This window comes from Mastigoproctus giganteus, chromosome 4 (genome assembly GCF_048544385.1).
Source record: "Mastigoproctus giganteus isolate SK-2022 chromosome 4, ASM4854438v1, whole genome shotgun sequence".
In the NCBI taxonomy this organism is placed as follows: domain Eukaryota; kingdom Metazoa; phylum Arthropoda; class Arachnida; order Uropygi; family Thelyphonidae; genus Mastigoproctus; species Mastigoproctus giganteus.
In genome coordinates, this window is record NC_143578.1 from 190,939,051 (window position 1) to 190,965,423 (window position 26,373).

The window sequence follows — 26,373 nt, forward strand, 5'->3', positions numbered from 1 at the left end:
AAGTAACATAAATAAATAAAAATAACCACTTCCACTTCACCCCTCTGTTCGTTCGAAATACCTGTCCAGCTGAGCCTTAAACTTATTTAGGCTATCCACTTCCACGACAAGGGATGGAAGTCTGTTCCACCCACCAACCACCCGCTGGCTAAAGGCAAATTTCCGCACATCTATCCTACATCTGTCTTTCCTCAATTTGAATTTATGCCCTCTCAGGTGATTTTTCTGAGCTAGAGGAAGAATCCCATCAGCATTGAGCATGCTCAAACCATTCAAGGCTTTGTACACCTCTATCAGATCACCCCGCTGGTGCCTAGTTTCCAGACACTGTAATTTGCAAAACTTAAGCCTTTCTTCGTAAGAGAACCCCTTTGTCCCATTCACCAATCTAGTTGCCCTTCTCTGTACTCGTTCCAGCAGCTCTACATCCTTCCTGAAATGAGGCCTCCAGGCCTGTATACAGTACTCTAGGTGTGGCCTGACCATTGCCTTATACAAGGGAATAATCACCTCCTTATCCCTGCTAGAAAAATTCCTATATATCATTGACAATACACCATGAGCTACTCTTGCAGCTCGTCTGCACTGCTCAGAGAACTTCATATCTGCCTGCACCACCACCCCCAGGTCCCTTTCATTCTCTACCACTGTCAGTGTAGTACCACAGAGTTGATACGTTGCTCTGGGGTTGCTGTTTCCCATATGTAGTACTTTACATTTGTCAATGTTAAACTTCATTTGCCACCTCTCAGCCCATCTGCTCAACCTTTCCAAATCCTGTTGCAGCAGCATAGTGTCAGTAGTGTCCTTGACAACCCTGCCAACCTTCGTATCGTCTGCAAACTTGGACATTAAGCCTGATATACCATCATCAATATCATTTATAAATACAGAAAACAATAAAGGCCCCAATACTGAACCCTGAGGGACTCCACTAATAACATTAGTCCACGATGAGCAGTGTCCATTGATTACCACTCTCTGTCTTCTCCCCCTCAACCACCCCTTTATCCATAGCAGCAACTTGCCTCCAATGCCACACTGCTCCAATTTGTGCAGCAGTCTTCCATGTGCAACAGTATCAAAAGCCTTTCTAAGATCCAAGTATATAATATCAAAGTTATTCCCTGCATCCAGTTCTTTTGTGACTGCATCATAGTATCCAATCAAATTGGTCAGGCAAGACTTCCCCTTAACAAAACCATGCTGTGTCCTAGCTATAACTGAAGTCTTGTCTAGATGATCCTGCAGTGCTTCTTTCACCAGTGCCTCCATTAATTTTCCGGGAACAGAAGTTAAACTCACAGGTCTATAATTACTTGTGTCAGCCTTTGATCCCCCTTTGTGAATTGGGGTCACATTTGCACATCTCCAGTCAATGGGTACCTCCCCTGAGTCCAAGGAAGCTCTCATAATTATGGCTAAGGGTTTGCTTACCTCCTTTGCTGCCTCCTTTAATATAACTGGATAGATCCCATCCACCCCAGGTGCCTTTCTTGTGTTTATCTTCAACAATTTCTCCTCCACTTTGCTCTCAGTTATTACAAGATTCTCTAGCTTACTGCTAGAGTTGAATACACCTCTGGCATTCCCCTCGCTGAATAACTCCTCATGTGTGAATGTCGATGCAAAATATTCATTTAGTTTGTTAGCTACCCGAGCAGGGTCATCAACAGTTGACCCATCGATCTCAAGTGGACCAATCTGATTCATCCCCTTCCTTCTAGAGTTTACATAAGTAAAGAACTCTTTGCTGTTTTTCTTCGCATCCCTTGCCAAGGATCTCTCGTAATCTGCCTTCGCCTGCCTAACCTCCTTAGTAACTTGGTTACAGATCAACTTGTATCTATCATAGGCGTCCGTGTCACGTGTTAATTTGTATGTATCCCATGCATTTTTCTTCTCTGTCATATGCCTCATTAGTTCATCTGACAACCATTTAGGCCTAAACCTTGAACAATATTTCTTAGTTGGTATGTAAAGCCTAGTAGCTTCCACGATAAATTCTTTGAATGCTTCCCATTTTGAATTTGCTGTTGGCAATATCATCAGTTGATCCCACTGTATAGAATTTAAATACTGTCTCAGTCCATTGTAGTCGCCTTTACGAAAGCAATACCCCTTCCCTTTACCCCTAATGGTAGTTACCGCTTTGAGTAACTCCCACTTCAGCACACTGTGATCACTGCCACCAAGTGGTTCATTTATCTGCAGATTCTTAATGCATGAAGAATCACTACTGATAATCAAATCAAGAGTATTACTCCCTCTAGTTGCCTCCCGAACATGCTGATGTATAAAACAATCATCCAATAAATCCACAAAAGCCTTGCTACTGTGCGAGTGACCAGCCCCCAAATTCCAGTCAATATCTGGGAAATTAAAATCCCCCATTATAAGACTCTCTGATTTACTGGCCCACTCTATTTCTCCGAACAGTTTCTTATTATACTCATCAGAGTCATTAGGCCTATAGCACACTCCTACTCTCAATTTTGATCTCCCAATGCTTATGTCACACCAAACTGACTCGACACTGCACTGTCCAGCGATGTCCACTGGCTTCACTTCCTTGGATTTTATGTGTTTTTTAACTAATAGCATAACCCCTCCTCCCTTCCTATCCTGTCTATCCTTTCTGTAGACATTGTACTCCCCAAATTCCAGTTCTGCATTTCTTATATCTGTGTGACACCACGTCTCTGAAATCCCCACAATATCTGCCTTTGATGTTTTGAGCAATACCTCAAATTCATCAAATTTATTTACTAAACTCCTAGCATTGGTGTACACACAAGTATACATGCACCTGTTCTTTTTCTTAGCTACCCTAACACAACCCATGTGTTTACTTGTACCCCAATGATTCCCAGCAGTCTCTGAAATATCCTGCATCTTATTTTCCAGGCTGCGGCTCATTCCAATAGAAGCAGTGCAAGAATCACTTTCACCTCTGCCAGTGGCTACTGTTAATCTATTAGTCCTTGTATCCCCCCAATCTAGCAGTTTTCCGACCCACCTAACATTGCCTCGATAGCATCAGCAAACATTCTTGCACCCTTTCTATTTAAGTGTATCCCATCCCTGTAGAAGCAGTCTCTCCTGTTAACAAGTACAGACCAGGCTGAAAAAAATTCTACCCCTTGAGCCCTGCACAATCTTTCCAGGGCCGAATTGATTGACAGGGCTCTCATCATATACTCCCTCCTATCGTGTCTGGGCAGAATTGCAGACACTTTCAATTTCAACCCTAATTCACGGCTTTTTTTCATCAGTGACCTGTACTTGTCAAGTAATTCCGCCGGTCTCCTACTCTTAATGTCATTAGTGCCAACGTGTACAACTATATCACCTTTTGTGCCCTTAAAAGATGATATCCGCTCTACAACGTCATCAACTTTTGCCCCTGGCAGACATACCCTGGTCCTATTCCACCTATCCTTTTTACAAAGCATGTTTCCCGTTTCCCTGACAATAGAGTCACCAACAACTACTAGTTCCTTTGGGACCAGCGCATTCTGCCTTGGGGGTTGCCGCTGTGTTCCGCGATGACCAAGTGCAAGCTCTGGCATTGGTGTGGGCAGCTGAGAGCTTGATGGGCCCCTCACTTGTAATCCTTCGAGGGCATCCACCCTATCCTTCAAGCTCTCATATAGGCCCATAACAACGCTGAGTTGTCGCCTTATCTCCTTACACTCCTTGCATCGCACACACACAAAGACATCCCCCATGGCAGTATCATGTCCCATACTTGACTGCTCCGCAAACATCAAGCAAATAGTGCATCTTACAAGGCTGTGATTCAGAGGACAACTGCCCCCCTCAGTTCTCCCCTGGGCCACAGCATTCCCATTAGCTTGAGCCCTTTGCTTTGCTGCTCTGGTTTGAGTCATGATTTAGATTTACTTTCAATAAAATTTCAATTTCTGTACAAAATTAAATCCTAAACTTGTATCCAACACAGTTATAACGCTATATTTATGTTTCAGTAACGAGTGTTATCTACGGAATATTTACGTTTCAGTAACGAGTGTTATCTACGAAATATTTACGTTTCAGTAACGAGTGTTATCTGCGAAATCCCTTTTTATAACTTTCGTATCAAGTTATGTATTAATTATTTGTTTTTACTAATTATTTATGTTACGTAACCTAAGTGGTTATATGTATAATTAATTATGTTAAATATAATTAATTATATTACGTTTGTAATCTAAGTCGTTATATGTATTTATTTAAGCGCACAATTTAACTGCTAACGAAGTTCAACTAACGCTATCTAGTACGGTGTAACACAAAAATAAATTTCAAAAACCAAAGGAAATTGCACTTCCAGCTGCTGTTGTCCAATTTGGACTTAAGATTCAAAATTCTCTGGAATTCAAAACTGATAAAAACTGATGAAATGAATTAAATAATAAATAAAGATGAAATTATGCATTAAAAAATGAGTTTGTTTAAAAAATATTTTGCAATTTTTTTAGAAATGTCCGATTTATTTTTGGCAGTAATTTCTCTAATGTTAATCAAGTTAGAACAAAACAAATTAATATTTAAATGCATTTGGGTAGACAGTTTTCATTTTTGCAATTTTTTTTTAAGAAAATATTCACTCCACAGAGACAACCGGTCGCAGAAACCTTACCATGAGTCCACTCATATTTGGCAAACCCACTAATGAAAACGTTTTTAATACTTAAATATTTACATGGTGAATGTAAACAATGTCTTGCTGATGAAAGGAATAAATACAGGTAGTCCTTGGTTTACAACGTGGTTCTTCTCCTGAAGGAACAGTCACAAAAAAAATTTGGTGCAAAAAGAACCAAATTATATAATGTAAGTCGATGAGAAGTCAGTGAGTTACATTCTGGGACTCCTCTCAAAATTGACATAAGTAATATATTATATTTAAATCTCTGAAATGAATCAAATGAATGTAAAAACAGTATTTTATGAATATAAATCAGTTAAATGTAATACAGTATAAAATAACCAAACTAAATTTTAATTAAATAAAATAAAATTAACTTTGAAGATTAATTTGATTATTCAAAACCCAGACCGTGGCTTAATGCAGAGATTTTACTTCTTTGATGAAGTCTTGCAAGAATATTTGCTGATGCTATCGAGCTAGTGTTAGGTGGGCCGGAAAACTGCTAGCTTGGGGGGGGATTCACAGAATAATAGATTTACAGTAACCGCAGGCAGAGGAAGATGTGATTCTTGCATTGCTTCTACTGGAATGAGCAGCAGCCTGAAAAATAAAGTGCTTGGTATTTCAAAGACTGCTGGGAGTCATGGTGGAACAAGTAAATTCATGGGCTGTGTTATGGTATCTAAGAGTAAAAACAGGTGCATCTATCCTTGCATGTACACCAATGCTACTTTAGTTAATAAACTTGATGAATTTGAGGTGCTGGTCAAAACATCAAAGGCAAATATTGCTGAGATATCGGAGGCGTGGTGTCACACTGATATAAGGAATGCAGAATTGGAATTTGGGGAGTACAATGTGTACAGAAAGGATAGACGGGATAAAAGGAGGTGGGGTTATGCTGTTAATTCAGAAACAAAATCTAAGGAAGTACATCCAGCTGATGGTGGACAGTGCAATGTTGAGTCAGTTTGGTGTGACATATGCATGGGGAAAGCAAAAATGCGAGCAGGAGTGTGTCACAGGCCTAGTGACTCTGATGAGTACAATAAACAACTGTACAGAGAAATAAAGTGGACTGGTAAATCAGATTGTCTTATAATGAGGGATTCTAGAGGCAACCAGAGGGAGTAATACCCTTGATCTGATTATCAGCAGTGATTCATCATTCATTAAGAATCTGCAGATAAAGGAACCAATAGGTGGCACAGATCAACTGATGTCGCATTTACTTAAAGATGTAACTACCATCAGAGGTAAAGGGAAGGAGTTTTTGTTTTCGCAAAGGTGACTCGTGGTCTCAGAGATTTTTTAAATTCTATACAGTGGTACCACCTGATAATGTTACCCACAGCAAATTCTAAATGGAAAGCATTCAAGGCATTAATCTTAGAAGCTACTAGGTTTTTCAGACCAATTAAAAAGTACTATTCAAGGTTTAGACCAAAACTGATTTCAGAGTTACTAATGAGACTCGTGGCAGAGAAGAAAAATGCATGGCACACATAAATTATCAGGAGACATGCCTATGGTAGATATAAGATAGTCTGTAAAAAGTCACAAAGGAGGTTAGGCAAGCAAAGGCATATTACGAGAAATCTTTGGAAAAGGAAGCAAAGAAAAACAGTCAAGACTTCTTTATATATGTAAATTCTAGAAGGAAGGGGATGAATCACATTGGTCCAGTCGACATTGACGATTCGATTGTTGATGAATCTGCTGAAGTAGCTGACAAATGGAATGAGTATTTTGCATCTACATTTACACAGGAGGAATGTCTATAGGGAAATGGAGGCCAGAAGATTATCGAACTGTGGCTGGGAGCTAAATGATTTGGTAATAACTTATAGCAAAGTGGAAAAGAAATTGAACATAAGAAAGGCACTGGTGTGGATGGGATCTATGCAATTATATTTAAGGAAGTAAGAAAACCCTTAGCCATAATCATGAAAGCTTCCTTGGACTCAGTGGAGATCCCCATGGATTGGATTGAAAAATGTGTCCCCAATTCACAATGGGGATCAAGGTGACAAGAGTAATTACAGACCTGTTAGTTTAACTTCTATTCCAAGTCATTATGGAGTCACTTGTTAAAGAAGCAATGCAGGATCATTGACTAATGCAGAGTACTGCATATGGGTAGAAGTAACCCCAGAGAAACGTACCAACTGTGTGGTACTACACTTAGGGTAGTAGGAAATGAAAATACCTGGGACAGAGAGTAATTGATTGTTGGAACAAACTTCCATCTGGTGTTGTAGAAGTACACATTTTGAACTTTAAGGAAGCATTAGGCAAATTATTAGAGGGGATGGATGATGAGATAGGTAGGGTTTTTTGGCTGATGCTGTATAAGCTTGCTTCCTTGTATCATTCACCACTAGTGTATTAAGATAATCTGGGTAATGTTTATTAGTTCAGAGTCTGTTAGAAAATAGTGACTTTTTTAGCTCACGGTAGAACTTAGGGTAAAAAAAAAAAAAGACGAGAGAAGATTTAACTTTTAAAGAGGGAAGGCGATGGTCAGGCCACACCTAGAGTACTGTATACAGGTCTGGAGGCCTCATTTCAAGAAGGATGTAGAGCTGCTGGAACGAGTACAGAGAAGGGCAACAAGATTAGTGAATGGAACAAAGGGGTGCTCTTACGAAGAAAGGCTTAAGTTTTGCAAATTACAGTGTCTGGAGACTAGGCACCAGCGAGGTGATCTGATAGAGGTGTATAAAGCCTTGAATGGTTTAAGCATGCTCAATGCTGATGGGATTCTTCCTCTAGCTCAGAAAAATCACCTGAGAGGGCATAAATTCAAATTGAGGAAAGACAGATGTAGGATAGACGTGCGGAAATTTGCCTTTAGCCAGCGGGTGGTTGGTTGGTGGAACAGACTTCCATCCCTTGTGGTGGAGGTTGATAGCCTAAATAAGTTTAAGGCTCAGCTGGACAGGTATTTTGAACGAACAGAGGGGTGAAGTGGAAGTGGTTTTTTTTTTTTTTTTTTTTGGCTGATGCTGCATAAGCTTGCTTTCTTGCATCAAATGCCTCTACTAATGCTAATGCTAACTGTTTTTATACTTAATTTTTATATAGTGTTTCCTCAACAATTGAGAGGCTGCATGCATTCTTCCATTGTCATGATTCAGCAGCCATCCAGGTATTTTCAAATAAGTTCCTTTCTAGTCCATTTTCTGATTTAGTTTCTTTACAACTTCAATGAAATATAAACCAGACAGGTACAGTAATATCTTGTTATAACAAATACTGTTTTGGCAAAAATTGTACTTTGATAAAAATATTTCTAGATCTCAGCTCATATCCCTTATTATGAAATGGTAGCGGTTCAGTGTTAAATTTGGTACAGTGAATTATTTTCAAAATCTACATACGACTAAAGAATACTTTCTTACAATGAAAGAAAAACTTGGAAAATTATAAATGGCACTGTATTTTTTTTCTTTTTTTTTTAATGAAAACTTGTTACAACAAATACTGTTTTGGCAAAAATTGTACTTTGATAAAAATATTTCTAGATCTCGGCTCATATCCCTTATTATGAAATGGTAGCGGTTCAGTGTTAAATTTGGTACAGTGAATTATTTTCAAAATCTACATACGACTAAAGGATACTTTCTTACAATGAAAGAAAAACTTGGAAAATTATAAATGGCACTGTATTTTTTATTTTTTTTTAATGAAAACCCCAAATACGAAAGGTATCAAAACCTATACAGTGAAACTTCCCTTTAACGGACAGCCATGGGGAACGAAAATCTGTCCGTTAGAGAGAAGTCTGAGGGAGAAAAAAAAAAGAAAGAAAAATCGTTAACGTTTAATGTAAAATTAAATTAAAATATATACAGATTTTGAACAATATTTTTGTAAATAATATACAATTACATACACAAGAGATAAAGAAAAATCGTTAAACGTTTAATGTAAAATTAAATTAAATTATATACAGATTTTGCACAATATTTTTGTAAATAATATACATACAATTGTGCTATGCATATTATGACTTTATCATAAGAAAAATACAAAGTAATCACTTATTTTCTTCTGCACCTTCTTCCGGCTGATAATTTTGCTTTCAACATTTGTTTGGAGTGAAGAAACCATCGAAAGTCCTTCAGTATCTTCTTCAGCGGCGAAAAACATTTTAAACGATTGATTTGTATGAGCGCGTCTTCTATTTTCATCGGTGGTTCGTCGTTAATATGTTCTTTGACAGAATGACCTCTTTCCATTTCTTCATCCTCATGAGGAACTTCTTGAAAAATATGATGATAATGTCGTTGATATCTAGAGCACCATCTTCTGTAGTGAGGTCCAAGTCTATATCTTTGTAACCAGGGTCACTAGTAGCAGAAGTATCGTACATTATCAATAGATGTTGAAGTTCTTGTTCTTCTTGGTGCTCCACATTGCTGTTCACAACTTCAATTTTTGCGTTTGAGAAGCCAGACTTTACAAAACAGTTAACGACAGTTTGTTTTCTAATTGCGTTTACTGAAGAGGAAATCCATTGAATCGCATCTAGGATGCTGAGTTTCTTTGCAAGGTCACTCGCACATGTTACATCGTTCATGTTTGCAGTGAGATGTCTTAAAACACATTTTCTGTAGTGAAGTTTAAAATTTTTTATCCCTTGATCCAAGGGCTGACACTCTGCAGATGTGTTTGGTGGCAGAAAAACGATTTGAATGTTGGACAATTCGATGTGCGGGTGAGATGCAGCATTATCCATGAAAAGAATAATTTTTCTGTTTTGACGAATCATGTTTTGGTTAAAGTGACTTATCCATTTGCTCGTGATATCTCGTGTCATCCACGCTTTTTTATTAGACTTCCAGTCAACATTCAAAAGATTCAACTTTATGCCCTTGAAACAAAGAGGATTTTGTGGTTTTCCTATAACAAGAGGTTGTTCAAAGTCTCCCAGCATATTTGTACACAACAGTACAGTCAAGCGTTCCTTAGAAATTTTTCCATCCTGGCACTTTTCGTTTTTTAGACTCATTGTTTTTTCAGGAAGAGCTTTAAAAAACAACTCTGTTTCGTCACAGAGTTGTTTATATAAATGTAAATACCCTTAGCTTCAAAATCACGACATAAATCTTCCAATTTGACGGTCCACACTGTTACAACCCCAGTATCAACAGATCCACCTTCACCACTTACAGTTTTCCAAGAAATTTTATGCCGAGTTTTGAACTTGTCTAGCCATCCCACAGAAGCTTTGAACTCATTTACTCCCATAGATTTCGCAACCTCCAAAGCCTTTTCCCTAATAATAGGCCCATTAATGGGAATTTTTTTAGCACGTGCGCGACAGATTAGAAGTCCAACAGTTTTCGGGAATGATTTTTGAACCTGAACCATCAATTTAGCGATGAATGATGTAGTTAATGGTATCCCAGATGTATCAAAATATTTTGAAATTGTACAAAGCATCTATATGTTTTTTTGGACATGGCATCAATCGCTGGGACTTGCTATCTTCATACTGTGGTGAATCAGACATTAGCTTAAAAAACTAAACCCTACACGGTGGGCTGGTCATCTTCCATCATAAATAGCAATAAAATACACAGATAATCTGAAAGTTTTGAACAAAATCATTTTAGATAGTACAAAAAAAAAAAAAAAAAAAAAATGAAAAAACAGAAGCAATCAGAATAAAAAAAAAAAAAAAAAATGGAAAATTTTGAATTTGCTGTTTACTCTAATAATGGAAAAAGTTCTTTCAAATATAAATTTGGTATCAAAATTTTTACAAAGGAAGGATTTAGATATTGCTCAGGCAGCAAAGCAATTTACCATTAAAAAAAAAAAAATACTCCACGAGGAGGGTTCCAAGTTGGATGAATAGTGAAGTTGCCACATTACTTGAGCAGAAAAAGGTGGCATGGAAAGGTTACAGAGCAATAAAAAGTACTGAAGCCTATAACAGCTACAAGATGATCTGTAATAGAGCCACAGAAAAGGTTCGACAGGCAAAGGCAGTTTATCAGAAATCACTAGCAAAGGCAGTTTATCAGAAATCACTAGCAAAGAGGGGGAATAAGGAATTCTTCACATATATAAATGCCCAGAAGAGCAAGACAACCAGATCGGACCATTAGTAAGGGAAAGGGGATAGTATTAAATACAGCAGGTGCCATTGCAGATGAACTCAACAGTTATTTTGCAGCGATATTTAAAAATGAAAAACCTTTTGTGGCAATGGGAAATTGTGGGAGCGAAGTTGAAAAATATGTAATTAATGATATTGAAATTTCGCAAGATTATTTAATGAAAAAACTTTTGAGCCTACAGGTCAGTAAGGCTCCTGGAGTTGATGGAATATACCCTATAATCTTAAGGGAGGCGGCAAGTGAGTGCATTCAACGATTGAAGCTAATTATGCGAGCATCACTAGACTGGGGAGATTCCCTTGAATTGGAAAAGTGCCAATGTATCTCTCATACATAAGGGTGGCTCTAAGAGTGAAGTGGGAAATTATCAACCTGTCAGTCTGACTTCAGTAGTAGGAAAATCATGGAGGCAATGATCAAGGACGGAATTCAGAATCATTTGGATCGAATTGAAATTCTCAAGGATACTCAGCATGGTTTTGTAAAGGGAAAATCATGTTTAACAAATCTGGTTCGCTATTTTGAAAGGGTCCTCACGAGCTGGATTTAGGGAATAATTTCGACATTGTTTATTTAGATTTCAACAAAGCTTTTGACTCAGTCCCACATGAGCGGCTGCTTTATAAGCTGGAACAGGTTGGGATCACTGGGAAAATCCTTAGATGGATAGCAGGATGGCTTCAGGGCAGGAGGCAGAGGGTTGTGATAAATGGCTATTCCTCAGGTTGGGTTGATGTAAGAAGTGGGGTTCCCCAAGGATCAGTATTAGGACCACTGTTGTTTTTAATTTTCATAAACGACATCGATGAAGGGATAGAGGGAGTGATGTCTATTTTTGCAGATGATGTTAAAATTGGTAGAGTAGTTAATGATCACTGTCAAGCTGAGCTTCTTCAGAGAGACCTAGATAGACTTCAGGAATGGTAAGATAAATGGCAGCTATGCTTTAATCCAACAAAGTGTAAGGTATTACACCTGGGAAACAGTAATCCCAAAATAACTTATTCACTTGGTGGAGTTCAACTAAACCCAGTACTGGAGGAAAGGGACTTGGGTGTTACGATACAGTCAGACATGAAATTCTCTGAGCATTGTAAAGAGGTTGCAAGGAAGGCCCATGGTGTCCTATCAATGATCTATCGAACTTTTGCAAGTAGAAATAGGGACGCGATAATTCCATTATATAAGGCTTTTGTGCATAGACAGGTAACTCGCCTGGTGAGATCGGCAAAAGAGAGTCCTTATGAAGAAAGACTTAGAATATGTGGATTGCAGAGTTTGGAAAGGCCTGGTGAGATCGGCAAAAGAGAGTCCTTATGAAGAAAGACTTAGAATATGTGGATTGCAGAGTTTGGAAAGGCCTGGTGAGATCGGCAAAAGAGAGTCCTTATGAAGAAAGACTTAGAATATGTGGATTGCAGAGTTTGGAAACTATACACCTTAGAGGAGATTTGATTGAGGTGTTTAAGGCTCTGAGAGGCATCAGTAAAATGAATGAGGACGAAATTTTCAAGATTATAAATGATGCTAGAACTAGGAGACATAAATTCAAGTTACGGGGGGGAAATGTTTATATTGGACTGCAGGAAGTTTTATTTTAGCCAGTGAGTTATAAATTACTGGAATAAATTGCCTACATGGGTGGTAGAGGCTGACAGTTTGGGGAAATTCAAAGGTCATCTGGATAGTACCTTCGGGTCAGGGAAACGCATAGGATGATAGGTTTAATTTACTTTTCTTTTATTAATTATTATTATTATTTTTTTTTTTATCATTGTTTTATTTGATTTTTTTTTTTTTTTTGGCTGGTGCAACATAAGCCATAAGCCATGCAGCCATTACTAATACTAAAATTAGTCTCATGGCATCAGACCCATTCTGTACATTAATTGTTTTTATATTAATAAATCAAGTACTTTTAGATACTGTTGTACAATTATAGTACTGTTTATAAAATGAATGCATAAATTTTAAATAGTTTTTTATTAAAATTTAAGTTTCAATGTATCGTTTTTGACTGACTTTATAAGGGAGAGGGCACTAATGAAATATATGCTCTAAAAGAGGGCAGTAGTCCAAAAAAAAAAGTTTGGGAAACCCTGATCTAGTAGCTGGTTCCCACCACAGTTTCCTTCAGGATAGCTGACGTTCGAGGGAATCAGTCTCATCCGGTAAAGCGAATGATTAGAGGCCTTGGGGTCGAAACAACCTCAACCTATTCTCAAACTTTAAATGGGTCAGAAGTCCAGCTTGCTTGGCTCGAAGCCTGGGAAAAAAGGATGGGAGTACCCAGTGGACCACTTTTGATAGAGCAGAACTGGCACTGTGGGATGAACCAAAACCCATACTGGAATTGTAATTCTATATTGTTACTATAATTGTATTTTTGAAATTATCTTTTATATATTATTTATATAAATATAAATATATATAAATAAATAAAATAAATATATATAAATAAATATACATATATAGTACAATAAATAAAACTGTTTATGACAATTTTTTCACTATATATATTTAAATAATCCTAAAAGTTGCAGAATACTAAAAAAAAAAATCAACTGTGTGGTACTACACTTCAGAGTGGTAGAGAGTGAAAAGGACCTGGGTGTAATTGTGCAGGCAGATATGAAGTTTTCTGAGCAGTGCAGACGGTCTGCAAGAGTAGCTCATGGTGTCTTGTCAATGATATACAGGAATTTTTCTATCAGGGATAAGGAGGTGATTATCCTCTTGTATAAGGCAATGGTCAGGTCACACCTTGAGTACTGTACACAGGTCTGGAGGCCTCATTTTAAGAAGGATGTAGAGCTGTAGGAACGAGTACAGAGAAGGGCAACAAGATTAGTGAATGAAAGAAAGGGTTGCTCTTATGAAGAAAGGCTCAAGTTTTGCAAATTGCAGTGTCTGGAGACTAGGCACCTGCAAGGTGATCTGATTGAGGTCTTAAAACCTTGAATGGTTTGAGCACGCTCAATGCTGATGGTATTCTTCCTCTTGCTCAGAATAATTATATGAGAGGGCATAAATTCAAATTGAGGAAAGACAGTTGTAGGGTAGATATGCAGAAGTTTGCCTTTAGCCAGCGGGTGGTTTATTGCTGGAAAAAACTTCCATCTGTCATTGTGGAAGTTGATAGCTTAAACAGATTCAAGTCAGAACTGGAGAAACATTTGGAGCGAGTGAATGGGTGAAATGAGAAGGGTCTGTGCGTTTGTGCGTGCCCTTGCTAATGCTAAAAAGCCCACATAATCTGAATCTTTCCTCGTAAGGTCGCCCATTTGCGAATATCTAATCATTTGCCTTTCTTTGGTAGCCTTTCAAAATGCTTAATGTCTTCTTTCAGATGACGTCTCCATACTTGAACAAACTGTTCCAAACGTGGTCTCACAATTGCCTTATACAGTGGGACTGTGACCTGCGCATCTGTACAGGAAAATGTTTAATAAATCATTGATTGGACACCATGGACTTCCCCAGCTGCCTTTTCACACTGTTCAGAAAACTTCATATCTGCCTGTATTGTAACTCCTAGGTCTCTTTCTTACACTACTATTTTTAATTAAACTCCACCAAACATATAATTTATTTTGGGGTTGCTATTCCCCCAAATGTAAGACCTTGCATTTTTCTGCATTAAACCATAGTTTTCTGACCATTCTTGCAGCCTGATCAAGTCATCCTGAAGGAGCACTGCTTGGTACTGATCATTAACTCTCTTCCAATCTTTACATCATTTGCAAATTTTGACATCAAGCCTTCTATCAAATAGTTGATGTTACTTATGAAAACCAGAAACAAGCGTGGTCCAAGAACCAATCCCTGGGGAACTCCACTCCTGCTTTACACCAATCTGAAAAATATCAATTAATCACAACCCTCTGCCTTCTACCCTTCAGCCATTCACCAATCTACCTTAGAATTTTTCCAGTAATCCAGCAGTTCCCAAACTGTGTGCCGTGGAGCCCCAGGAAACTCACAGGGGTGCCGCAGGATATTTTAAATTTAAGGGAAACACAGCGATTCTCGACATCTGTCAGACACCGCGTGAACTACTAGCTCATGGTAGTTCACAGTTTCGACATTACTTATAAAACCTAATACTTAATAAACGGAACTATTAGGTATTTCTTTTGGCCTAGGGGCGCTGTAAAAAAAATTCATGAGACACTAAGGGTGCCGTGAACTGAGAAAATTTGGAAATCTCTGCAGTAATCCCAACATGTTCTGACTTATATAGTAACCTCTCATGAAGGACCAAGTCAAAAGCCTTGCTAAATCCTAAATAAACCATGCTGAAATTGTTCACTACATCCAGCTTATGAGTAACTATGTCAAAATAGCCTAATAAGTTAGTTAGACATGGTTTTTCTCTTAAAAAACCATCTTATGTACTATTCAGAATGCCATATCTATCTAAATGTGCCTGGATTGCACTCTTAACAATTTTCCTACCAGTCTGTAGTTACCGACTTTGCTCTTAGAGCCACCTTTTATGTATTGGTGATACGTTGGCACTTCTGCAATCCAAAGGAATTTCTTCCAAGTCCAAAGATGCCCGCACAATTAACTTCGATGGTTCAATAGACTCCCAGGTGGCCTCCCTCAATATTACTGCATATATGCCAACAGCTCCAGGAACCTTACTTGCCTTTACACAAAAACATTTTTCTGACATGAAAGGTCTTTCTTCAGTAAAGACAGATACACGGTACCCTGTTCAATCCAAGGCATTTCAATCTTGGTCATGATATCCTTGGAATTTGAATTATAGGTGGATCTTGTAGCAGCCATTATTAAGGTAAAATATGAACTTTAGAAAGATTACAAAACTTAAATTTACAATTTATTACAGAAATTAAATTACCAAAATATTACAGAAATGAAACTGTTGACAAAATGTTAATTACTAGAGAAGTAAAATTTAAGCTTTAGCAAATGAAAGTTACAAGGTTACAAAAGCTATCTGAACTTAACTAAACTTTACTAAATATAAAAATAAGCTAACCTACATGACTATATGAATTCAAACTATATATTAACTGCAGTTTAGTATATTAAATAAAAAAAATCTCATTGTGCCAAAAGCTGCTGTGAAGTTCTGAAATGCGCTGCCACTGTATCTAATCAGGTGCAACAACACGCTATATGTCTGCACTGGTTGATGGCCAATCAACAAGTTTTCCTCTGGGTAAATATTTACCCAGATCAAATTACAATTCATAAATTCTATAATTTTTACACAAATTACAGAGCTGAAACTCGGTATAGCTGGAACCAGAACTTTTTTCTTGAGTTTTCCTACTTAAAATTTCCGAACTTTCTATTGAATTTCACGCAAATGACAAAAATGTGACATCAAGTATGCATTTTTTTTAGGCCTTTTTGACTTATTTTTTTAATTTCCATCGTAATTAGCCTAGGGCTCATGAAACGCGATATCCCATTGGTTTTTTATTTTAGCGAGCGCGAGCTGTGTTTGCGAAACTTTGGCGTGGGAATCTTTTCCGCATGACACCAGAGTTCTCCACACGTGCTCCAAAGCGGGGGATCACGCATCTGTTTGCACAGTATACTGAATATAACCTAACCATAAGAAACATTTGTTTTTGAAAAATTAAAAAGACCATATTTCTTTTCTTCAATTGTATCTAGTAACAGAAAATCAAGGAAATTCATTTATTGATAGCAGCATTATAAACTTCGAAAACTTGTGTGCAAAAGAAGGGAAAAAAAAAAATCATCCGCTATGAAGGCATTGTTTTTTGAAATGTGTATTCTTTGCAAAACTGCAATATTTTCTAACAATACAAATTGTTAGAAAATATTGAAGATAACGGGTTACTGGCAGCAATTGGTCTCCAAGAGAACACCTACAAGGAACAACAGAAAGTCGCAATCCTGAATACCTGTGGGATAGTCAGAGATTTCCTCGACCAACAGTAACACCAGACATTACAACCACCCTGTGTACTTGGTAGCAGTACCCGTCACGGAGTGGAATCCCCCAATCAGGGAGAAATAATATAAGAGCAATAATAACAATAATAATTCCTTGGTGTGCTGTGAGAATGCTTCGGGGAATGCGTCATTAGAGTTTCAAGGGAGAAATTCTTTTACAGGGGAGCCGAATGAGAAAAGTCCGATTTTGGTCCCGAAGTTGCTTCGACACTTTTTCGAAATTGAAATTTTTGTAGAAGATGAAATATATATCCAGTATCTGATATTGTTGCCTACTACAATTACAGTAAAACAATAATGCAAAATATTGTTCTCTAAAGCAATTACAGTAAACTTAAGGTTTTTTTTTTTTTTTTTTTCAAATGCGCATTGTGTTATCAGTTTTACGCCAGTTTTTTTTTTTTTTTTTTTTACCGTTTCCACTGTGGCTTCCAATAGATGAATTTTCTTGATTTTTGGTTAGTAGATATAATACATATTGAAGAAAGGAAATACGATGTTGTTGTTTTTCAAAAACAATTCGTTGCAATTCTTTCCATTAGTTTCTTATGCCAAGAAACAGTTGCGTACATATTTTTTTTTCCCTCCCTGTTGGCTACGTCAATCACCTTGGTAACACTGATGTGAAATTACGTCAGTCAATTACGGCTCTGTGTAAGTTGATTCGTTCTAGCCAGCTGCGAAATGATCTGGCGTGAATTTCAAACGTATGGAGAGACGCGTTATATACATCAAACGAATTTCGCCGACTGTTTTGCACTCATAATTATAAAAATGCAAATATGATCGTACATTTTTGCTGTTTTTGAGTTAATTAATAGTTCTTGCTGAACTTTAAAGGTAGGAAATCAAAGAAAAATATTCTGTTTATGTATATTGAGAGTTTCAATTTTGTAGATTGAGTAGAAATTTCAGAAATAATTAGTTTCTATCACAAGGCCAGGTGTCAAATTACAATTAAAAATTAGGCATAAAAGTGCAGGCCTCAAGTGGGGTTAATAGCTTCTTTCTCACCTGAGAGCTTTGGAATTTTTTTAAAGATAGTTTTTTGCAGATGAAATCCAACAGTGGAGTTTCATTTTCAGCAGTTGATTATCCAGTTTTAAATAATGTTCATGTATTAAAACTGCTATATTTTACATGTCACATCTAATAAATAAAAGCTTGGGTTTTGTGACTTTTGGACCACCCTGTATAAGATATCACAAATTCAGCTACCTTGAATTTAAAATAAACAAACTTATCAAAGATGGATTAAATTCAATATTGTTGCAACTTTTTGCAAATCAAATACATTTAATCATTGTTGCACATAATAGAAATATAATACTGACCTGCAGAAGCAATATAAAAACCACTTGGAGAATATTTAGCCACTGTTGTTGGAAGTGAATGTTCTGTATAGATATCAGCTAAAGCAGGGTTCTATAAATATATAAAAGAAAAATACTGTGATTTAATAATTCATCACATTAGTATAAGGAAAATTCTCAGATAATCCTAATACAGTTACTTAAATCAATTGTATGCAACTATTTCAACTAAGTAGGAGTAAACCGACAAACTTTTTTTTTTTCCGGGATGCAGCTTCCTAACAAAGCCCAGAATAAAAATGACAGTTATGAATCTTCTATAAACTTAAATTAGAGTTTTTTTGCCCCACTTTGTGTTTAAAAGAATAAGTTCAGATCTATACAATGCCTAATGATTTGGAGGGGGGGGGGAGAAATGCCTCAGTGCCTAGCAACCCTGATCAGTCTTACAACTGCAACCAAATTAGCTTGCATAAGGACCCAGTTATGTAATTAACCACCTAAGTGGATAACTATTATTCCACTGTCTTAAAAACTGGACTATTTAAAAATACATTAATTATATTAAATCAAAATGCCATAAATTCATAAATGTCATCAGTTTGCAAGTTGAATTTATGGCAAATGTTATAAATTAAAAACTCTCAAATACATGATCACTCTTTCATATACAAGCAAACATCTAAGAAACTAAACTCTTGATAAACCCACAATGTTTTACTCATCAAGAAGAGCTTATGAAGCTTGCTTACTTCAACTGTACAACACTGATATGTACATAAAAAAATTAAATTCAATGCAAAACACATATATAATACGTATTTGCCTATGTTTAATCTAATACTAAAAATAATGCTAAAAACTAAAAGTAACGTTAATAACTTAATACTAATACCGTATTTCTTCGATTCTAAGACACCATCGATTGTAAGACGCACCTTAATTTCAGAAAAAAAGCTTTGATTCTAAGAAAATAAAATAAATAAAATAAAACACTAAAATAAATCTAACAAATATTTTTATAATAATTGAATTCAATTTACTAACAACAGTACCAGTATTTATCAGTAGGTATGTTATTCATCACTTCCTTCTGAATCTTCTGAACCGTTGATATCTGCATCTGAATCAATATCAGTGTCTACTTCACATTCAGGGTCAGAGTCTTCTGAGCCATCGTTATCTTCATTATCCCATAATACATCGTCTTCTGAGCCATTGAGAGCATTGGTGATGCAACATTTTTTAAATGAGTGCTTGATTAGCCTTTCTGGGATCAGCTCCCAGGCTTTTGATACCCATTCTACCAATTTTGATGCTGGCACTTAATTTTTTTGGAAGATGTCAGCAGAAGTTTGTCAGTCAAGAGTCAGGAAAGGAATTCATATTCCTTTCTCAAGTAATCCTCAAATGGTTTGTTGACTGAAACATCGAGTGGCTGCAGTTGGCTAGTCATGCCACCAGGAATCAACAACCAAGTCACCACGTTTTTGCACAATTTTATTTTTGACCCATTCGGACAAATGTCCACGAAATGCACCAAGTACTAGCATGCTGGGTGGGTTACAAAGACTTCCAGGACATCTATTCCACACAATATTTAGCCCTTCTTCCATAAGCTCTGCCAACATCCATTCACTTTTTTGAGCACGCACAATAACATCTTTGGGGAAAATTTCATTCTTCGGTATGGTTTTTTGATTTAAAATTAAATACGGTGGCAACTTTCGACCATCAGCGGTGCTTAGCATTAGTAGAGGCATATGGTGCAAGAAAGAAAGCTTATGCAGCATCAGCCAAAAAAAAAAAAAAAAAAAATCTCCCATTTCACCCCTCTGTTCGTTCGAAATGCCTGACCAGCTGAGCCTTAAATTTTTTTAGGCTATCAACTTCCACAACAAGGGATGGAAGTCTGTTCCATCAACCAACTACCCGCTGGCTAAAGGCAAATTTCCGCACATCTATCCTACATCTGTCTTTCGTCAATTTTAATTTAATCACCGAGAGTGCCCTCTCAGGTGATTACTTTGAGCAAGAGAAAGAATCCCATCAGCATTCAGCATGCTCAAACCATTCAAGGCTTTATACACCTCTATCAGATCACCTCGCTGGTGCGTAGTCTCCAGACACTGTAATTTGCAAAACTTAAGCTTTTCTTCGTAAGAGCAACCCTTTGTTCCATTCACTAATCTTGTTGCCCTTCTCTGTACTCGTTCCGCAGCTCTACATCATTCTTGAAATGATGCCTCCAGATCTGTATACAGTACTCAAGATGTGGCCTGACCATTGCCTTATAACTTGCATGATGTTTGTGGAGCATTCAGGTACGGGACATGATATTGCCATGGGGGATGTCTTTGTGTGTGCGCGATGCAAGGAGTGTATCGAAATCAGGCAACAACTCAGCGTTCTTATGGGCCTATATGAGAGCTTGAAGGACAGGGTGGATGCCCTCGAAGGAACTAAATTGAGGGGCCCATCAAGCTCTCAGCTGGCCACATCAACACCAGAGCTTGATGTGGTCATTGCACAACACAGCAGCAACCCCCAAGGCAGAATGCGCTGGTCCCAGAGGAACTAGTGGTTGTTGGTGACTATTGTCAGGGGAAAGGAAACGGGGAACATGCTTTGTAAAAAGGATAGGTGCAACAGGACCAGGGTATGTCTGGCCAGGGGCAAAGGTTGATGACGTTGTAGAGCAGATATCATCTTTTAAGGGCACAAAAGGTGATATAGTTGTACACGTTGGCACTAATGATATCAAGAGTAGGAGACCGGCAGAATTGCTTAACAAGTACAGGTCACTGTTGAAAAAAAGGCATGAAATAGGGTTGAATTTGAAAGTGTCTGCAATTCTGCCCAGACATGATAGGAGGGAGTATATGATGAAAGCCTTGTCGATCAATTCGGCCCTTGAAAGATTGTGCAAGGCTCAAGGAGTAGAATTTTTTTCAGCCTGGACTGTACTTGTTAATAGGAGAGATTGCTTCTACAGGGATGGGATACACTTAAATAGAAAGGGTGCAAGAATATTTGCTGATGCTATCGAGGCAGTGTTAGGTGGGTTGGAAAACTGCTAGCTTGGGGAAGAGACAAAGACGAATAGATTAACAGTAGCCACTGGCAGAGGTGAAAGAGATTCTTGCACTACTTCTATTGGAATGAGCAGAAGCCTGAAAAACAAGATGCAGGATATTTCAGAGACTGCTGGGAGTCACTGCGGTACAAGTAAACACATGGGTTGTGTTAGGGTAGCTAAGAATAGAAATAGGTGCATGTATACTTGCGTGTTCACCAATGCTAGGAGTTTAGTAAATAAATTTGATGAATCTGAGGTATTGCTCAAAACATCAAAGGCAGATATTGTTGGGATATCAGAGACGTGGTGTCACACAGATATAAGGAATGCAGAACTGGAATTTGGGGAGTACAACATCTACAGAAAGGATAGACAGGATAGGAAGGGTGGAGGGGTTATGCTATTAGTTAAGAAATACATAAAATCCAAGGAAGTGAAGCCAGTGGACATCACTGGACAGTGCAGTGTCGAGTCAGTTTGGTGTGACATAAGCATTGGGAGATCAAAATTGAGAGGAGTGTGTTACAGGCCTAATGACTCTGATGAGTATAATAAGAAACTGTACAGGGAAATAGAGTGGGCCAGTAAATCAGAGAGTCTTATAATGGGAGATTTTAATTTCCCAGATATTGACTGGAATTTGGGGGCTGGTCACTCACACACTAGCAGGGCTTTTGTGAATTTATTGGATGATTGTTTTCTACATCAGCATGTTCGGGCAGCAACTAGAGGGAGGAATACTCTTGATTTGATTATCAGCAGTGATTCTTCATGCATAAAGAATCTGCAGATAAATGAACCACTAGGTGGGTGATCACAGTGTGCTGAAGTGGGATTTACACAAAGAGGTAACTACCATTAGGGGTAAAGGGAAGGGTTATTGCTTTCGTAAAGGCGACTACGATGGACTGAGACAGTATTTAAATTCTATACAGTGGGACCAGCTGATGATGTTACCAACAGCAAATGCAAAATGGGAAGCATTCAAAGAACTTATCTTGGAAGCTACTAGGCTTTACATACCAACTAAGAAATATTGTTCAAGATTTAGCCCTAAATGGATGTCAGATGAACTGATGAGGCATATGGCAGAGAAGAAACATGCATGGGATACATACAAATTAACACATGACACAGAAGCCTATGATAGATACAAGTTGATCTGTAACCAAGTTACAAAGGAGGTTAGGCAGGCGAAGGCAGATTACGAGAAATCTTTGGCAAGGGATGCAAAGAAAAACAGCAAAGAGTTCTTTACTTATGTAAACTCTAGAAGGAAGGGGATGAATCAGATTGGTCCACTTGATATCGATGGGTCAACTGTTGAGGATCCTGCTCAGGTAGCTAACAAACTAAATGAATATTTTGCATCGACATTCACATGTGAGGAGTTATTTAGTGAGGGGAAAGCCAGAGGTGCATTAAACTCTAGCAGTAAGCTAGAGAATCTTGTAATAACTGAGAGTAAATTGGAGGAGAAATTGTTGAAGATAAATACAAGAAAGGCACCTAGGGTGGATGGGATCTATCCAGTTATATTAAAGGAGGCAGCAAAGGAAGTAAGCAAACCCTTAGCCATAATTATGAGAGCTTCCTTGGACTGTGGGAGGTACCCACAGACTGGAGATGTGCAAATGTGACCCCAATTCACAAAGGAGGATCAAAGGCTGACAAAAGTAATTATGGACCTGTGAGTTTAACTTCTGTTCCAGGAAAATTAATGGAGGCACTAGTTAAAGAAGCACTGCAGGATCATTTAGACAAGACTTCAGTTATAGCTCGGACACAGCATGGTTTTGTTAAGGGGAAGTCTTGCTGACCAATTTGATTGGATACTATGATGCAGTCACAAAGGAACTGGATGCAGGGAATAACAATTTTCATATTATATACTTGGATTTTAGAAAGGCTTTTGATACTGTTGCACATGGAAGACTGCTGCACAAATTAGAGCAGTGTGACATTGGAGGCAAATTGCTGCTGTGGATAAAGGGGTGGCTGAGGAGGAGAAGTCAGAGTGGTAATCAATGGACACTACTCGTCGTGGACTAATGTTATTAGTGGAGTCCCTCAGGGCTCAGTGTTGGGTCCATTATTGTTTTCTGTATTCATAAATGATATTGATGATGGTATATCAAGCTTAATGTCGAAGTTTGCAGAAGATACAAAGGTAGGCAGGGTTGTCTAGGACACTACTGACACTATGCTGCTGCAACAGGATCTCGAAAGGTTGAGCAGATGGGTTGAGAGGTGGCAAATGAAATTTAACATTGAAAATTTAAAGTACTATACATGGGAAACAGCAACCCCAGAGCAATGTATCAACTCTGTGGTACAACACTGACAGTGGTAGAGAATGAAAGGGACCTGGGGGTGGTTGTGCAGGCAGATATGAAGTTCTCTGAGCAGTGCAGACGGGCTGCAAGAGTAGCTCATAGTGTATTGTCAATGATATATAGGAATTTTTCTAGCAGGGATAAGGAGGTGATTATTCCCTTGTATAAGGCAATGGTCAGGCCACACCTAGAGTACTGTATACAGGTCTGGAGGCCTCATTTCAAGAAGGATGTAGAGCTGCTGGAACGAGTACAGAGAAGGGCAACAAGATTAGTGAATGGAACAAAGGGGTGCTCTTACGAAGAAAGGCTTAAGTTTTGCAAATTACAGTGTCTGGAGACTAGGCACCAGCGAGGTGATCTGATAGAGGTGTATAAAGCCTTGAATGGTTTGAGCATGCTGAATGCTGATGGGATTCTTCCTCTTGGTCAGAATAATCACCTGAGAGGGCATAAATTCAAATTGAGGAAAGACAGATGTAGGATAGACGTGCGGAAATTTGCCTTTAGCCAGCGGGCGGTTGGTTGGTGGAGCAGACTTCCATCCCTTGTCGTGGAAGTTGATAGCCTAAATAAATTTAAGGCTCAGCTGGACAGGTATTTTGAACGAACAGAGGAGTGAAGTGGAAGTGGTTTTTTTTTTTTTGGCTGATGCTGCATAAGCTTGCTTTCTTGCATCAAATGCCTCTACTAATGCTAATGCAAGGGAATAATCACCTCCTTATCCCTGCTAGAAAGATTCCTTTATATCATTGACAAGACGCCATGAGCTTCTTGCAGCCCGTCTGCACTGCTCAGAAAACATTACCCCCAGGTCCTTTTCATTCTCTACCACTGTCAGTATAGTACCACAGAGTTGATACATTACTCTGGAGATACTGTTTCTCATATGTAGTATTTAACATTTGTCAATGTTAAACTTCATTTGCCACCACTCAGCCCATCTGTTCAACCATTCCAGATCCGGTTGCAGCAGCATACTGTCAGTAGTGTCCTTAATAAAACTGCCAACCTTTGTATCATCTGCAAACTTGGACATTAAGCTTGATATACCATCATCAATATCATTTATAAATACAGAAAACAACAATGGACCCTGAAGGAATCCACTAATAACATTGGTCCACGATGAGCAGTGTCCATTGATTACCACTCTCTGTCTTCTCCCCCTCAACCATCCCTTTACACATAGCAGCAATTTGGGGCAATTGGAGCAATGCCACACTGCTCCAATTTGTGCAGCAGTCTTCCATGCAAAACAGTATCAAAAGCCTTTCCAAGATCCAAATATATAATATCAAAGTTATTCCCTGCATCCAGTTCTTTTGTGACTGCATCCTAGTATCCAATCAAATAGGTCAGGCAAGACTTTCCCTTAACAAAACCATGCTGTGTCCGAGCTATAACTGAAGTCATGTCTAGATGATCCTGTAGTGTTTCTTTAACCAGTGCCTCCATTAATTTTCCTGTGTGAAACTCACGGATCTATAATTACTTGTGTCAGCCTTTGATCCTCCTTTGTGAATTGGGGTCGCATTTTCACATTTCCAGTCTATGGGTACCTCCCCTGAGTCCAAAGAAGCTCTCAAAATTATGGCTAAGGGTTTGCTTACTTCCTTTGCTGCCGCCTTTAATATAACTGGATTGATCTCATCCACCCCAGGTCCCTTTTTTATATTTATCCTCAACAATTTCTCCTCCACTTTCCTCTCAGTTATTACAAAATCATCTAGCTCACTGCCAGAGTTTACTTCACCTCTGGTATTCCCCTTCCTGAATAACTCCTCATGTGTGAATGTAGATGCAAAATACTCGCTTAGTTTGTTATCTACCTGAGCAAGATCATCAACAGTTGAATCATCAATATCCAGTGGACCAATCTGAGTGACCAACCCACAAATGCCAGTCAATATCTGGGAAATTAAAATCCACCATTATAAGACTCTCTGATTTACTGGCCCACTCTATTTCCCTGTACAGTTTCTTATTATACTTATCAGAGTCATTAGGCACACTCCCACTCTCAATTTTGATCTCCCAATGCTTATGTCGCACCAAACTAACTTGACACCACTGTCCAGTGATGTCGACTGGCTTCACTTCCTTGGATTTTATGTGTTTCTTAACTAATAGCATAACCCCTCCTCCCTTCCTATCCTGTGTGTATAGCATCTGTACACATTGTACTTCCCAAATTCCAGTTCTGCATTCCTTATATCTGTGTGACACCACGTCTCTGATATCCCAACAATATCTGACTTTGATGTTTTGAGCAATACCTCAAATTCATCAGATTTATTTACCAAACTCCTAGCATTGGTGTACACGCAAGTATACATGCACCTGTTCCTATTCTTAGCAACCCTAACACAACCCATGTGTTTTCTTATACTGCAATGACTCCCAGCAGTCTCTGAAGTACCCTGCATCTTGTTTTTCAGGCTGCTGCTCATTCCAATAGAAGCAGTGTAAGAATCACTTTCACCTCTGTCAGTGGCTACTGTTAATCTATTAGTTCTTGTATCCCCCCAAGCTAGCAGTTTTCCGAACCACCTAACACTGCCTTGATAGCATCAGCAAATATTCTTGCACCCTTTCTATTTAAGTGTATCCCATCCCTGTAGAAGCAGTCTCTCCTGTTAACAAGGCCAGGCTGAAAAAACCTGACCAGGCTGAAAAAAATTCTACCCCTTGAGCCTTGCACAATCTTTCCAGAGCTGAATTGATCGACAAGGCTCTCGTCATATACTCCCTCGTATCATGTCTGGGCAGAATTGCAGACACTTTCAAATTCAACTCTAACTCACGGCTTTTTTTCAGCATTCTCTTGTACTTGTTAAGCAATTCTGCCAGTCTCCTACTCTTAATATCATTAGTGCCAACGTGTACA

General features: G+C 38.3%; 1 protein-coding gene across 1 annotated transcript in view; it reads right to left on the minus strand.

The window, feature by feature from the left end:
• flr (actin-interacting protein 1 flr) overlaps nt 1–26,373 on the minus strand; it is a 302,812-nt gene that overhangs the window by 218,794 nt on the left and 57,645 nt on the right. Inside the window, exon 3 of the mRNA XM_090371946.1 lies at nt 18,090–18,180. Coding sequence (XP_090228072.1) covers nt 18,090–18,180 — 91 coding nt within the window. The remainder of the gene's footprint in view (nt 1–18,089; nt 18,181–26,373) is intronic.